The sequence below is a fragment of the Chiloscyllium plagiosum genome, unplaced genomic scaffold (genome assembly GCF_037043375.1).
Source record: "Chiloscyllium plagiosum isolate Xiang-an unplaced genomic scaffold, Cpla_swu_hap1 HiC_scaffold_30, whole genome shotgun sequence".
Taxonomy (NCBI): domain Eukaryota; kingdom Metazoa; phylum Chordata; class Chondrichthyes; order Orectolobiformes; family Hemiscylliidae; genus Chiloscyllium; species Chiloscyllium plagiosum.
In genome coordinates, this window is record NW_028270168.1 from 11,080,777 (window position 1) to 11,093,866 (window position 13,090).

A 13,090-nucleotide genomic window follows, 5' to 3' on the forward strand; every position below is an offset into this window, starting at 1 on the left:
TTTTGCCATTGCATAAAAATAGAAAACATTTAGAATTGTAATCATCCAGTATGTGATTAATGTTGTTGATAATTATCTGATGAACAGCACTACATTTGTCATATTGAGTCCATGTAACAATCCTGGTTACTTTTTATCAAAAGGGCAATCTTAGTGAGCTGCCTTAGACTCCCAAACAATAAAATCATATACAGGTAAATATTTTCTGAATTTTGGGTTATTATCATATGCTGTGGTTCTAATATGTTAAAAAAATAAATAAAAATAAAGCTACCTCCACCACAAAAAAACCAAATTTGTTCAAATAGTACACACATTAACCTCTAAGTTTACATTAAGAAGTGATACTTACTCCAAAGCATGCAACGTGTGATTAAATTATTGATGATGGTGGTGCAATTGATGTGTTTTATGTGGACTTCATCAAGGCCTTTGACAAGGTTCCACATGGAACACTGGTCTAAAAAGTAATGGAATCCAAGACAAATTGGAAAGCTGGATCTAAAATTGGCTTGCATAACACAAAGATGGAAATGTGTTGCTGGAAAAGCGCAGCAGGTCAGGCAGCATCTAGGGAACAGGAGAATTGACGTTTCGGGCATTAGCCCTTCTTCAGGAATGCCCGAAACGTCGATTCTCCTGTTCCCTAGATGCTGCCTGACCTGCTGCGCTTTTCCAGCAACACATTTCTATCTCTGATCTCCAGCATCTGCAGACCTCACTTTCTCCTTGCATAACACAAAGCAAAGCGTGATGGTGGAGGGTTGTTTTTATGATTTATAAGCCTCTGACCGGCGGTGTACCACAGGGGTTAGTGCTGGGACCCTTGCTACTTTGTTCTGCACATTAACAACTTGGATATAAATGTGGGAGGTATAATTGGTGAGCTTACAGTCATGAAATTGGTGGTTGTGTTGATAATGAGGAGGATGGTCTCAGGCTACAATCTGATGTTGATCAGCTGGTAAATTGGGCAGAGCAATGGAAGTTTTCACGGAAATTTACTCTTGACAAATGTGAGGCGATGCATTTTGGGAGGTTTGGTAAGGCAAGGATTTGCACAATGAATGGTTAGTCTCTAGGGCGTATTAAGGAGTAGTACATCGATCAGTAGTTTTGTTTGTTGAACCTAATATTGATAAAATATATAGTTGGCCATGTTGATAACTGGGTGAAATGTTTAAATTTATATTGTGACCAGTGAAGGGACTCTTGTGACACATCGATAGTATGCTGGAAATGTGTTGCTGGAAAAGCGCAGCAGGTCAGGCAGCGTCCAAGCAACAGGAGAATCGACGTTTCGGGCATAAGCCCTGCCCGAAACGTCGATTCTCCTGTTGCTTGGATGCTGCCTGACCTGCTGCGCTTTTCCAGCAACACATTTCCAGCTCTGATCTCCAGCATCTGCAGACCTCACTTTCTACACATCGATAGTATCCCTGTCTCTGAGCCAGAAAGCCTAGGTTCACGTCCCACCTGCTCCAGGATTCAGAACAAACCGAGCAGGTTGACGTTTTTTAAAAAAATTGTGACCAGTAGAATGGTTGGTTCAAAGAGACATTACACTCCTGCAATTTTCTTAAGATCTATTTAAGACGATTTGAGATACTCCCAAAATATTCCTCTTAAAAGACGAATGAAACAGGTTGCCCATCATTAGTCATCCACATTCTCCTTTACTGTGATGTTTTCTGATGCTTCTTGAGGTAGCCTTGAAGTCTCTACTGGATATTAAAAGTATTGTAGCACATCTTTCTACAGTATTGTGCTGTTGACAGATTCGGTTTTAGTGTAGATCATTTGATGATCCAAAGTTTGCTTGAAATTTAACAGTGCATGCTGTCATTATTGCACAAAAAAATGGGCAAGTTGAGGAACTTTTAAGAGTGATAGCATGAGTTGTTAATCTTCAGAACAACTTACACTGCTCCACCATTGCCTCTCTCACAAAAACGGGCACTTAGCTGTTATTTTAAGAAATTGTGTATTCATAAATTAATTATGACTAAGTTCATAGCAGAACGTTATAATTGTTAAGAGCATAAATGCCTTTTTTTTAAGACTTGATTATTGTTAGTGTCAATAAACCTTTCATAAACTAGAAGAGAACAACTTAAACATGTAATAAATTCCTTTTTTAATCTTCCATCTCTCTTGAGCACTCTCTCCCATCATTATTTCTTATCATTTCTTTTTGTAAGATATTGACTACAATTTGCTTTCTTCTGTGTCTCCAGTTTATTTCTCAATCCTTAAATTGCATTGGATAAGGAGATAGACTGCTTGTCCAGTTGCTGTGACAATGTTGTTACCACCATGCACTTGACAAAGTATGGCACAAGAATTTTTTAAGCCAAAAGTTGATGGAAAAATCATGCAGTGATATGCCTCATAAAGATGTCCCACTCCCCACAATCTGGTCCATTTTGCTAAATAATGAAATGTGGTGGTTCCCCAAATGGTGTACCATGGTTTTTGCAAGGTTCGTAGTTGAAACGAGGATCTGTGGGGGGAATTGCTTCATTGGTATTTTAGCAGCTAATCTGCTTTTTAGAAGTATGCATATTGGAGTCCAATATACAAGTTAGTGCCAGATACACAATTGTTTTTGACAGCATAGGGAGTTCATTCAAGGGAGTTCCCTTCTGTTGTGCAGTGTAGGTAATGACTGACCATATGATATGGTCTCCTTGGGAGATGAAGTGAATTTGTTTGGTACTGGTTTCCATAGAGTTTGGGTGTAACTACATAACTTTTAAGATACATATTTTGAAAACCAACTTTTATCTTCATAATATTATCCAGCTCTATTACAGCATGAAGAAAATATAGTGAAACTTATTGTTTCTCTCAATTTGTCCATGGATTAACACATACAATTTGTACTTGTTCCTCCCCACTTAATTTGCCAGATATCCCCTGGAAAGCATTAAAAACATTTAGATTATTTCTAAAGCCTCATGGTATGTTTGCTTTATTAGAAAATATAATTCCACTATACATTCCTTCCAGGAATGGTTTTGTTCCTTTGATTTGTATACTTTGCTTTGTGACTTCATTAACTTAAATACTGAGTAACATTTAATTTCTTCTGACAGTTCAGAAATTCATTTTAGCATGTTTATCTCAGGAATCATTAAATTGAGTCAGAGAATCATAATATACTGTACTTTAGCTGTAACTGTCCAAAACATTTGTATCTTATACTTTTTAACTTTGTTTTTAAATGCAGCTTCATCATGGCCACAGAAGTTAGCTCAAACACTGCAGCAGGAAATCCCCAACAGCAGCAGTCAAGTTCTGAGCAACAAGAGCCTCCCAACTTTGACAAAGCAGAGAAACAGTCAAAGGAGAATCAGCAGCTCACAGAAGTAGTGGACAAGCAAACAGCAGCAGTACCAGTCAACGGTGGTCCAGCCCACAAAGAGGAAGCAGAGAAGGCGCAGTCCTCAAGCAGCAAAGGATTGTCTCGCTTCTTACCTGGCTGGCTGAAGAGACCCAAATCTCAGATTTCAGAAGAAGAGTGTGGAAAGGAAACTGGATTAGCTTCTGTGGAGGACAATGCTATACAACTACAACAACAACTGAATTCTGTAGAGCAAAAAGAAGAAAGAGGACAAGGGGCCCCTATTGCTGATCAGGAGTTGGATGATAATATTGAAGAAGAAGCAACTTTAGATTTACATTCCCTGAGTAGTGTTGAAACACAGGTAACAGGTGTTTCTGTCATTTAATCCATTCTTAGGTGGATAACCATTACGTGGTGGGAAACTTTTATTTATTGCTTTAAATTTGTTGATTTACAATTAGCATCTATTACTTAGATACTTAGATTAGATTACTTATAGTGTGGAAACAGGCCCTTCGGCCCAACAAGTCCATACCGACCCGCCGAAGTGCAAACCACCCAGACCCATTCCCCTACATTTACCCCTTCACCTAACACTACAGGCAATTTAGCTTGGCCAGTTCACCTAACCTGCACATGTTTGGACTATGGGAGGAAACCGGAGCACCCGGAGGAAACCCACGCAGACACAGGGAGAATGTGCAAACTCCACACAGTCAGTCGCCTGAGGTGGGAATTGAACCCGGGAATCTGGCGCTGTGAGGCAGCAGTGCTAACTACTTTGCTACCGTGCCGCCCATAAAAGTGGTTCTATGTCCCAAGGGAAGCCCTACAATAGCAATATACAGAGCTTGGATGAAACATACATTATTGTGAAAGGTGTTCTTAGATACAAAGATTCCTCTCCTCCCGTTTGATTTATAGGTTTTTGACTGAAGCACTGATTTTGAAATAAACACCGATGCTCCCAAAGTTATCCAAATTCATAATTGTTATCAAAATTACTAAGAACTTAAAATGTAATTGTAAATAACAAAATAAATCTGCTAAATTATTATTCCTTACAGCCATTCTCCCTATTTACAATTTAACTGTTTTGCTTTTTCTTCCTAACTTATTGATCTACTATGCAAGAATACAATAAGAACTCTTACCATCCAATTTGAAAATGTCTGAGAGTTTCACAAAATTGGTTTTCAAGTCTTATTTTGATTCCCTAGTTGTCAGAAAATTGTGCGCATATGCAATGCATTCAGTCATAGTGTTGAATCCTAACAATTGTCAATTAAATAAATACATTCATGTAGTGAGAAGGATTAATGAAAAGGTCACAATCCATTTGTTTTTGCTTTGAATTAGTGGTTTTCTTTCTCATTTTAAGAACAAAAACAGCAACTTTTGGGTAGAATACATTTTTCTGACCAACTATTTCCCAGAATATGTTTGTTGTTTTTGCATCAAAAACATTATGTTGTTGGTGAGTTAGAGTTTCTCTGTATATGATGTTTGGAAAACAGTTACCTTTTAAGAAATGCCCATGATTAGACTTCCATTTAACTTGATTAAAGCTCTAGTGTCTGTCCTATTTTGTACAGATCGATCTGCGATAACGTGTTTCATTAATGCAAATTCACTATAACATGATTGAAGAATTGGGGACACTGTTTTTAAAAGGCGATCTTTTAAAGTGTGTATTGGTTATTATGCAATACTGGCCCCATTAGTTTAAATGGTGCTGCTTTTATGTGATTTTCTTGTAACATGGGGTTGCATGAGAATGGAAGTACTGCATTATACCAGCACTGACTGCAGTTTATTTTTCTTGTCTACGTTATCACTGCAGAAATTTGGAAACAACTATTTTTAGTAGTGTTGCCGCATTGGTGGACAAATCTTAAATCAAAATACAATTGGTTGTTTATTGCTGTTTGAAATGTTTTTACATGAATGGAAACATAATATTCTGAACTTTATTCACAGCCAGCAAGGCTCCACCGTATGAGACCATCTATGTGAAGAGTCTTGATGTTTGCAATCTAATTTTCAACAATCTTTCACCAGAGGCTTGCACTTTATTAAGTGTTTAATCCATTTGATTAAAAGATGTTAATGTAATTAAATTATAGTACTACTGAAATTTAAATTAAAAGTTAGCAAAGACCAATTTGCATTCAGGTGATCCCAGATCTTTCTATCAGATGACCTAATATAAATTTGTAATATTAATAATTACTTTCCATTGAACAGCTGAGGAATTGGCAAGTGAATTTTTGACAGACTAATTGAATTGAAAAATATTCAGACTTATAAATTGTTGATATGCAAATGTTTGATTTTTAAAAATTCAGTCACAATTTGTAGGCAATGCTTTGTTGCCTATTCCTAATTTCCCTTGAAGAGATGGTAATGAAACTGCTTTAGTGTGGGGTCACCCATAGTGATATTAGGAAAGGGGTCAGCTATAGTGGAAGGAATGATTCAAAGTTAGAATGTGTATGGCTTGGAGAAACATTTTCAGGTAGTGGTGTTCTCAGACTTGTTCAAACTTTAAATTGCGAAACACAAATATTTGGTCATTTAAATTAACACGTCTTTTTTTATTTGCTACATTTTATTTTGGCTGTAGTTCAGTAAAGCATGAACACAAGGTGCAGTTTTGCAGGTTTCCTTAGTATGTTGGATGCATGGAATAAAAAACTTGCTACCTCCTGAGAAGAATGTTCTCTAGCAAATTTAGAATTGCCAGTTTGTTCACTGTCATTAATAACATGAACACGTTTTGTAGTTTTACAGTCAGTAAATCATTCATGTATTGCCAAACTTCTGCTACTCTGTAGCCAAAGATGGCCTAAAAGTGATGTCAAATTGATTTGTTCTTTTTCTGTCCACATCACAATTTGCAACCAGACAGATGGTGTAACAAAAATACACTTCTGGTTTGGAAATCTATTGAATAAAGGATTTAATTTTGTTTAACATTGTCTTTTAACAGTTATGTTGAAATAAAAAGATGGACATTTGGCTATGTGTGTGATGTCAGTCAGTTCTAAACTGTCTAAAATTTATTTACTTTCATCAGGATAAGAACAGATCATATTTTATATGTAGAATGCCACACATTAAAAATCAGATCATTAGATTATAATTTCAGTTTATTTTTTAAAAAAGACTGACACAGATCCATACTCCTCATTGTTCTGTATAAGTCACACAAAGCAATTTGATTCAGTGCAATGCAGTGAAGTCGAAACAGTCAGGGTAGGGTACATCCTTTCTGAATACTCTCATTGCTGTTACAAACTTAGTGATGCCATTTTTCTGCCAACATTTACTCCTGTAATTCTACATGCTATCAGCATTTTTCAAACAATCTTTGAAGTTAGTTGGCCCCTGTAGGATGAAATGCAAAATTTTTTCCTTAACTTAGTTGCCACTGAGCTTAGCATCATACTTGAATATACAAGTATAGTTTATATCAGCACAAGTTTTATGAAAATATATCTTTGCTGTTTAAATTATGTGCTTGATTTTGACTTGTAGCCAGCACAAGAGGAGAAAGAAGATCTTCTTCTCGAGAAGGATTCAGTGATTAAGGATGAAGTAAAACTAGAAACTCCTGAAGAGAAACAAGGTCAAAGTACGGAGCCACAAACCAGCGAAGCTTTGAAACCACTTCCAAAGATTACCAAAAAATCCAAAACCATGCGTTGCAAGGTGACTCTATTGGATGAAACTGAATTTCAGTGTGATGTTGAGGTAATAATTTTGCACTTTTTCCAGCATTGAATATTTTCTCTGTAACCTTTTAACTATTGATTAAAATTTTGGGAGTTAGCTTGGAGGAATTTCATTACAAACACACAAAAGTTTTAACCAAACTTCACATGCCCAATAATTAACAAGTCTCTATGAAAAATAACTAAGCAATAGTATTTTACTTCACAAATTTATATAACAATGTGAGACAAATGTTGTTTTGTGTTTTCCCGCCTCCTCTTTGGTCCTCATGCACCATATACCAACTGAGAGGATGGGAAGGGAACCTGCCTCCAGGTATTTGTCTTTTGCACCATTTAACCAGCTACTAGGTGTGCAAGGACGCTCTGGGGTAATCTTTCTAACTTTCATCTTCATACCTGCACAAAAGCTTCTGAATCTTTCGTTGTTGCTACTAATTGGTAATCTTAACAGTTAGTAACTGATATGGGTGAGGTTGCAAGTTCACCTCTGTATGATGCAGTGCTTTGGCAGTTCTGTTCTCGAACACCAGCCTGCTTTATCAGATGGTTCACCTAAATTATTTCTATTGAAAGGCACAAGATAACTACAATCTTGTGAAATGCCGCTATGGTTCCAAACAAATGTTTGGGAATGGACGAACTTAAAACCAGAGGAATTTCAAGCTTGGGTTCTAATCAGGAAGGGGTTACTGAATTTGTCATGACTGCATTTAGCTTTGTGATCCTTGGAAATAATGGGCTATGGTAGAATTAAGCAGTTTAGTAATTTGTTTGTAAAAATCCATTTTTCAGTATTACGTACTTGGTGATTTACACGAGATGCAGATGAGTGTCTTTAAGATAACCAGAATTAATTTATCTTGAATTGTATCCAGGATGGAATAGTGTGGTTTAAGTTATTATTGGATTGCCGTATTATATTGTTCATAACAATATTACACTTCTGAAACTAAATTACCTTTTTAGTTTCCTGTGGTTGCAAGACCCCAGAGCTGAACTGCCCACAAAGTGCAAAGTAAATGCTTGAAGTGATCCTGGCATGGCCTAACATTGGATCCTATCACACTGTTGTTAGTCAGGAGGTGCATTGATTCTGCCAGTTGATGGGAGCCAGTGTTTAAATGTACTAGCTTAATGCCGATGCAAATAAATGTTCAGGTCATCAAAATACATTTCATATTTATAGTGATGAGATACTTTCATTTGCAGATGTGTTTTTGTGAGAATGTGATCACTACTAGTGCTGTCGCTAGGCTTGTTCAGAAAACTTTTTTAACAAATTTTTAAAAATTGTTATAGTATCTCTAAAGGCTCCACCTATCTGGATTTTACTCCTTAACTCAAAATTCCATTAAGCATTTGATAGCACAAAGTCTGTAAAACGCTGAACAAAACAATCCTAGTGGCAACATTCATAATTATACTGTAGCAATGCATGTGCAGTACTTAGTGATGTGGCTCTTGTGAGTTTTAATATTGAGAATTAAAATAATTTAATAAGTCAATACATAAAATACAACAAACTGACAATTTTAGGGAATAATATTCACTATTTTGTATTACAGAGACATTCCAAGGGACATGAACTCTTTGCCAAAGTGTGCCAACATCTTAACCTTCTGGAGAAGGACTATTTTGGTCTGGCCGTTTGGGATTCCACAAATCAGAGAGTAAGCGCTTTTATTTTGTTTACAAACATGAGGGAAATTGGTCACACCATTTTTTTTCCTGTAAGGCAATCTTCTAATGTCTTGTGATATAACAACTGCATTTAAAATCTTATTGTTTCACTACCCTTACGCTTAAGCATTCAGAATTAAAATAATTGCTCATCTTCTTTAAGATTATCAACTTTGAGTTGTAGCGATGTAGAAAACGCCACGGAATACTGGGCTTGTGTGAAATATGTGTTGTGAGACTGCCTCATTCTTGGCTACATTGATGCTACAGCTGAGGCAAGAGGTATGTTGAAAATATGAAAAGGAACTATTTCTTGGAAGCAGCTATGTCTTGTGCTTCATGTGATTACAACAGAACAAGCTCAGCTAACTATCCTAATCCAGGAAAGAAAGAGTTGGAAATTAAAAATAAGGTCTGAAAACAATACAAATACATTTTTTTAAAAGTTAAAAATCACACAACACCAGGCTATAGTCCAACAGATTTAATTGGAAGCGCTAGCTTTCGGAGTACCGCTCCTTCATTAGGTGGATGAAGGAGTGGCGCTCCAAAAGCTAGTGCTTTCAATTAAACCTGTTGGACTATAACCTGGTGTTGTGATTTTTAACTTTGTACACCCCAGTTCAACACCAGCATCTCCAAATCATTTTTTTAAAAGAAGTTGTAACCCTTGCCTTCTGGTTCAAGAAGTCATCTGTCCCCTCAGTAAGGTTCATTAAGATAGGCACGAGGACCTTGGAGGAGTTGTCAACAAACAAACATGCTTTGATGTATAGATTACAGCACAGAAGGAAGCCATTAGGTCTATTGTGCTTGCACTGACTCTTGAAAGGATTATTCAATTAACCCACTTGCCTACTGTTTCCTCATTGTTCAGCAAATCTTTTCTCCTCCCTCTTTTTTTGAAATCCCCTTCCTTATGCCTTTCAGGCAATGTATGCCAAATCAGAGCAACTCACTGCATAATAACAATAGTTGAACTCTCATGGTTTTGAGCACATATTCTAAATCTCCCATTAACTTTCTCTGCTTTAACTGTTCTACTGCCACACCTAGGCAGCATTCTAGTAAATCTTTTTTGTATCACCTCTAACCTCTGACTCCTTCCTATACTCTGGTGTCTAAATTAAGTACTCCAACTGTGTTGTAAACTGTAAATTATAAATGTTTAGAACAATAACCCTGCACATTCTGTGGACTTACTTTGTAATCTGTTCTTAGTTGTTTGCAGAAATATTTTTTACTAATTCCCTTTAGAGTGAACGTATTCCTGAAAAGCCAATAAAATTTAAAGTATATCTCAAGAACTTAATTAAAAGGAAGATAACAGACTTATAGCTTCAGAGCAGAACAAGTAAAAGACTAATAAAAGTTTTATAATCCTGTATTATGAAATAAACTTTTAATTTAATTCATTTATCACAAAGTAGTCATCAGAGTAAATCGTGCCACTTTGTATGCCTCACAGATGAGACTACATTTCAAATGTATGTGTTGTTTTGGCCACTATACCTTCAGCCAGATGTATAGTGAGAAATTAGCACAATTATAGACCCTGTTGCTGGTGGAAAGACCTGCAGAGTGAAATATGAGAAAACAATGTGATCCGGATCTTTAAATGTTAGTGAGCATATAGATATAAACAAATTGTTCCATTTGATATGGACACAAATATAGCCCAAGTTTGAAATTGACCAAGTTCATACGAAACAGTATTAGGATTACGAGGAAACAATCCAACTACTTATGCACACGTTAAAATAAAACCTAAATTAAAATCCAGCTCCTTGTTTGGAGGGGTTAAGTAATTTGATTTGGAAATAAAATCATCTGAAATGAAGATGGTTGTTGATTTGAGAGGATACAATACTCATCTGGGAATGATGGTTCCAGTGCTGATGGGACAGGCTTTGAGTGATGTTGACAGAGCCAGTGCAAAAAAAAGCTAAATGAATATTTTGGAGATTTATTTATTTTTAGAGGGTAAATCATTTATGCAGAACTCTCCTTGAGAATAAAAAAGTGGAGTATGCTTTATGAAGCAATAGATTATTCACCCTCAGTAGAACAAGGGGGCTTATTAGTCTAAGTTGTCCTCATTTCATGGTTCATTATGCTTGATATTTAGAATTTTTAGAGGAAAATGCTGCATTCGTTTACACTTTAAAGCACTGTTTGCTGAGGTTCCATGTTAATGAATTGAATATATATTCAATATGTATTTGTTTTGGCAGTTGGGAAACTGAATGGAAAAGTAGGCACCTTTTGCAGGTCTGACATTCAGTCAGTAGTTTGAGATTCATGAGGTGCTACTGGATTTGTCAGATGAGAAACAGATGGAGAATATACTTTAGACAGTGTTGAATAAAGGGCCATAAACAGACCAACTACCTGATGTCAAGTGTAATTATCATTTTCTTTTGTTTCTGCATCAATTTTCTCTCCTTGCAGGGCTACAGCTTCACACACTGCAGATCCTGTACTCATCAACAAATTATTCATTGCTAATTTTTACAGCAAGCTTTGGCGGACTATTTTTCTGGGGACCTATAACAGCTGAGCTGAAAATGTGTTGCTGGAAAAGCGCAGCAGGTCAGGCAGCATCCAAGGAACAGGAGAATCGACGTTTCGGGCATAAGCCCTTCTTCAGGAATGAGGAAAGTGTGTCCAGCAGGCTAAGATAAAAGGTAGGGAGGAGGGACTTGGGGGAGGGGCGTTGGAGATGCGATAGGTGGAAGGAGGTCAAGGTGAGGGTGATAGGCCGGAGTGGGGTGGGGGCGGAGAGGTCAGGGAGAAGATTGCAGGTTAGAAAGGCGGTGCTGAGTTCGAGGGATTTGTCTGAGACAAGGTGGGGAGGAGGGGAAATGAGGAAACTGGAGAAATCTGAGTTCATCCCTTGTGGTTGGAGGGTTCCTAGGCAGAAGATGAGGTGCTCTTCCTCCAACCGTCGTGTTGCTATGGTCTGGCGATGGAGGAGTCCAAGGACCTGCATGTCCTTGGTGGAGTGGGAGGGGGAGTTGGAGGAAGAGCACCTCATCTTCTGCCTAGGAACCCTCCAACCACAAGGGATGAACTCAGATTTCTCCAGTTTCCTCATTTCCTCTCCTCCCCACCTTGTCTCAGTCAAATCCCTCGAACTCAGCACCGCCTTTCTAACCTGCAATCATCTTCCTGACCTCTCCGCCCCCACCCCACTCCGGCCTATCACCCTCACCTTGACCTCCTTCCACCTATCGCATCTCCAACACCCCTCCCCCAAGTCCCTCCTCCCTACCTTTTATCTTAGCCTGCTGGACACACTTTCCTCATTCCTGAAGAAGGGCTTATGCCCGAAACGTCGATTCTCCTGTTCCTTGGATGCTGCCTGACCTGCTGCGCTTTTCCAGCAACGCATTTTCAGCTCTGATCTCCAGCATCTGCAGTCCTCACTTTCACCTATAACAGCTGAGCCAACATACATATGCACGTGCATTTGCAGCAGGAGTCACTGAACGTTTATTGTGTATGAATAGCAGACGCAGGTTGTACGAAATTGTCATCTGATCTTAAGATTTTTATTTTTGTTTTAAACAGCAATTATGATGTTAGTTTTAGCAGTAGTCTTCAAATGTAAAGTTAAATCTTGCATTTCATTTCTCCTAAAACTTAACTGGTATTTACTAAATTTTAGTTTAAAAGAAGTCTTTTTCAAGCTTGTCTTTCTTCATTGTCTCAACAATGCTTTTAGAATTTGTATTTGGAAACAAATGCGTTGCGTAGAAGTATTTTAGCAGTGTATCAGTATTTTCACTTTGCAGTTTTTGAACATTCTAATAGTATCCTGTATTAATGGTTTTCATGTATTTGCACATGGTGCAAGTTACAGACCAAAATGGGCATATTATAGAACATAGAACAATATAGCACAGACCAGGCCCTTCAGCCCTCGATGTTACGCTGACCTGTGAACTAATCTAAGCCCATCCCCCTACACTATACCATTGTCATCCATATGCTTATCCAAGGACTTCTTAAATGCTCCTAATGTGGCTGAGTTAATTACATTGGCAGGCAGGGTATTCCACACCCATACCACACTCTGAGTAAAGAACCTGCCTCTAACATCTGTCTCAAATAGATCACCCCTCAATTTGCAGCTATGTCCTCCCTGTACAAGCCAACATCATAATCCTACGAAAAAGACTCACTCTATCCACCCTATCTAATCCTCTGATCATCTTGTATGTCTCTATTAAATCCCCTGTTAGCCTTCTTCTCTTTGAGGAGAACAGGCCCACGTCCGACAGCCTTTCCTCGTTAGACCTTCCATCCAGATCAGGCT

General features: G+C 37.7%; 1 protein-coding gene across 18 annotated transcripts in view; it reads left to right on the forward strand.

The window, feature by feature from the left end:
* LOC122563511 (protein 4.1) overlaps window positions 1–13,090 on the forward strand; it is a 217,823-nt gene that overhangs the window by 108,263 nt on the left and 96,470 nt on the right. For 17 of the 18 annotated variants that reach the window (XM_087976725.1, XM_043717312.2, XM_043717315.2 and 14 more), the window contains 3 exons: window positions 3,233–3,710; window positions 6,890–7,105; window positions 8,655–8,759. In XM_087976725.1, the coding sequence (XP_087832851.1) occupies window positions 3,240–3,710; window positions 6,890–7,105; window positions 8,655–8,759 (792 nt within the window). In that variant the 5' untranslated portion in view covers window positions 3,233–3,239. Of the gene's footprint in view, window positions 1–2,822; window positions 2,964–3,232; window positions 3,711–6,889; window positions 7,106–8,654; window positions 8,760–13,090 lie in introns of those variants that run through there. The other variant, XM_087976726.1, reaches the window with a different exon arrangement.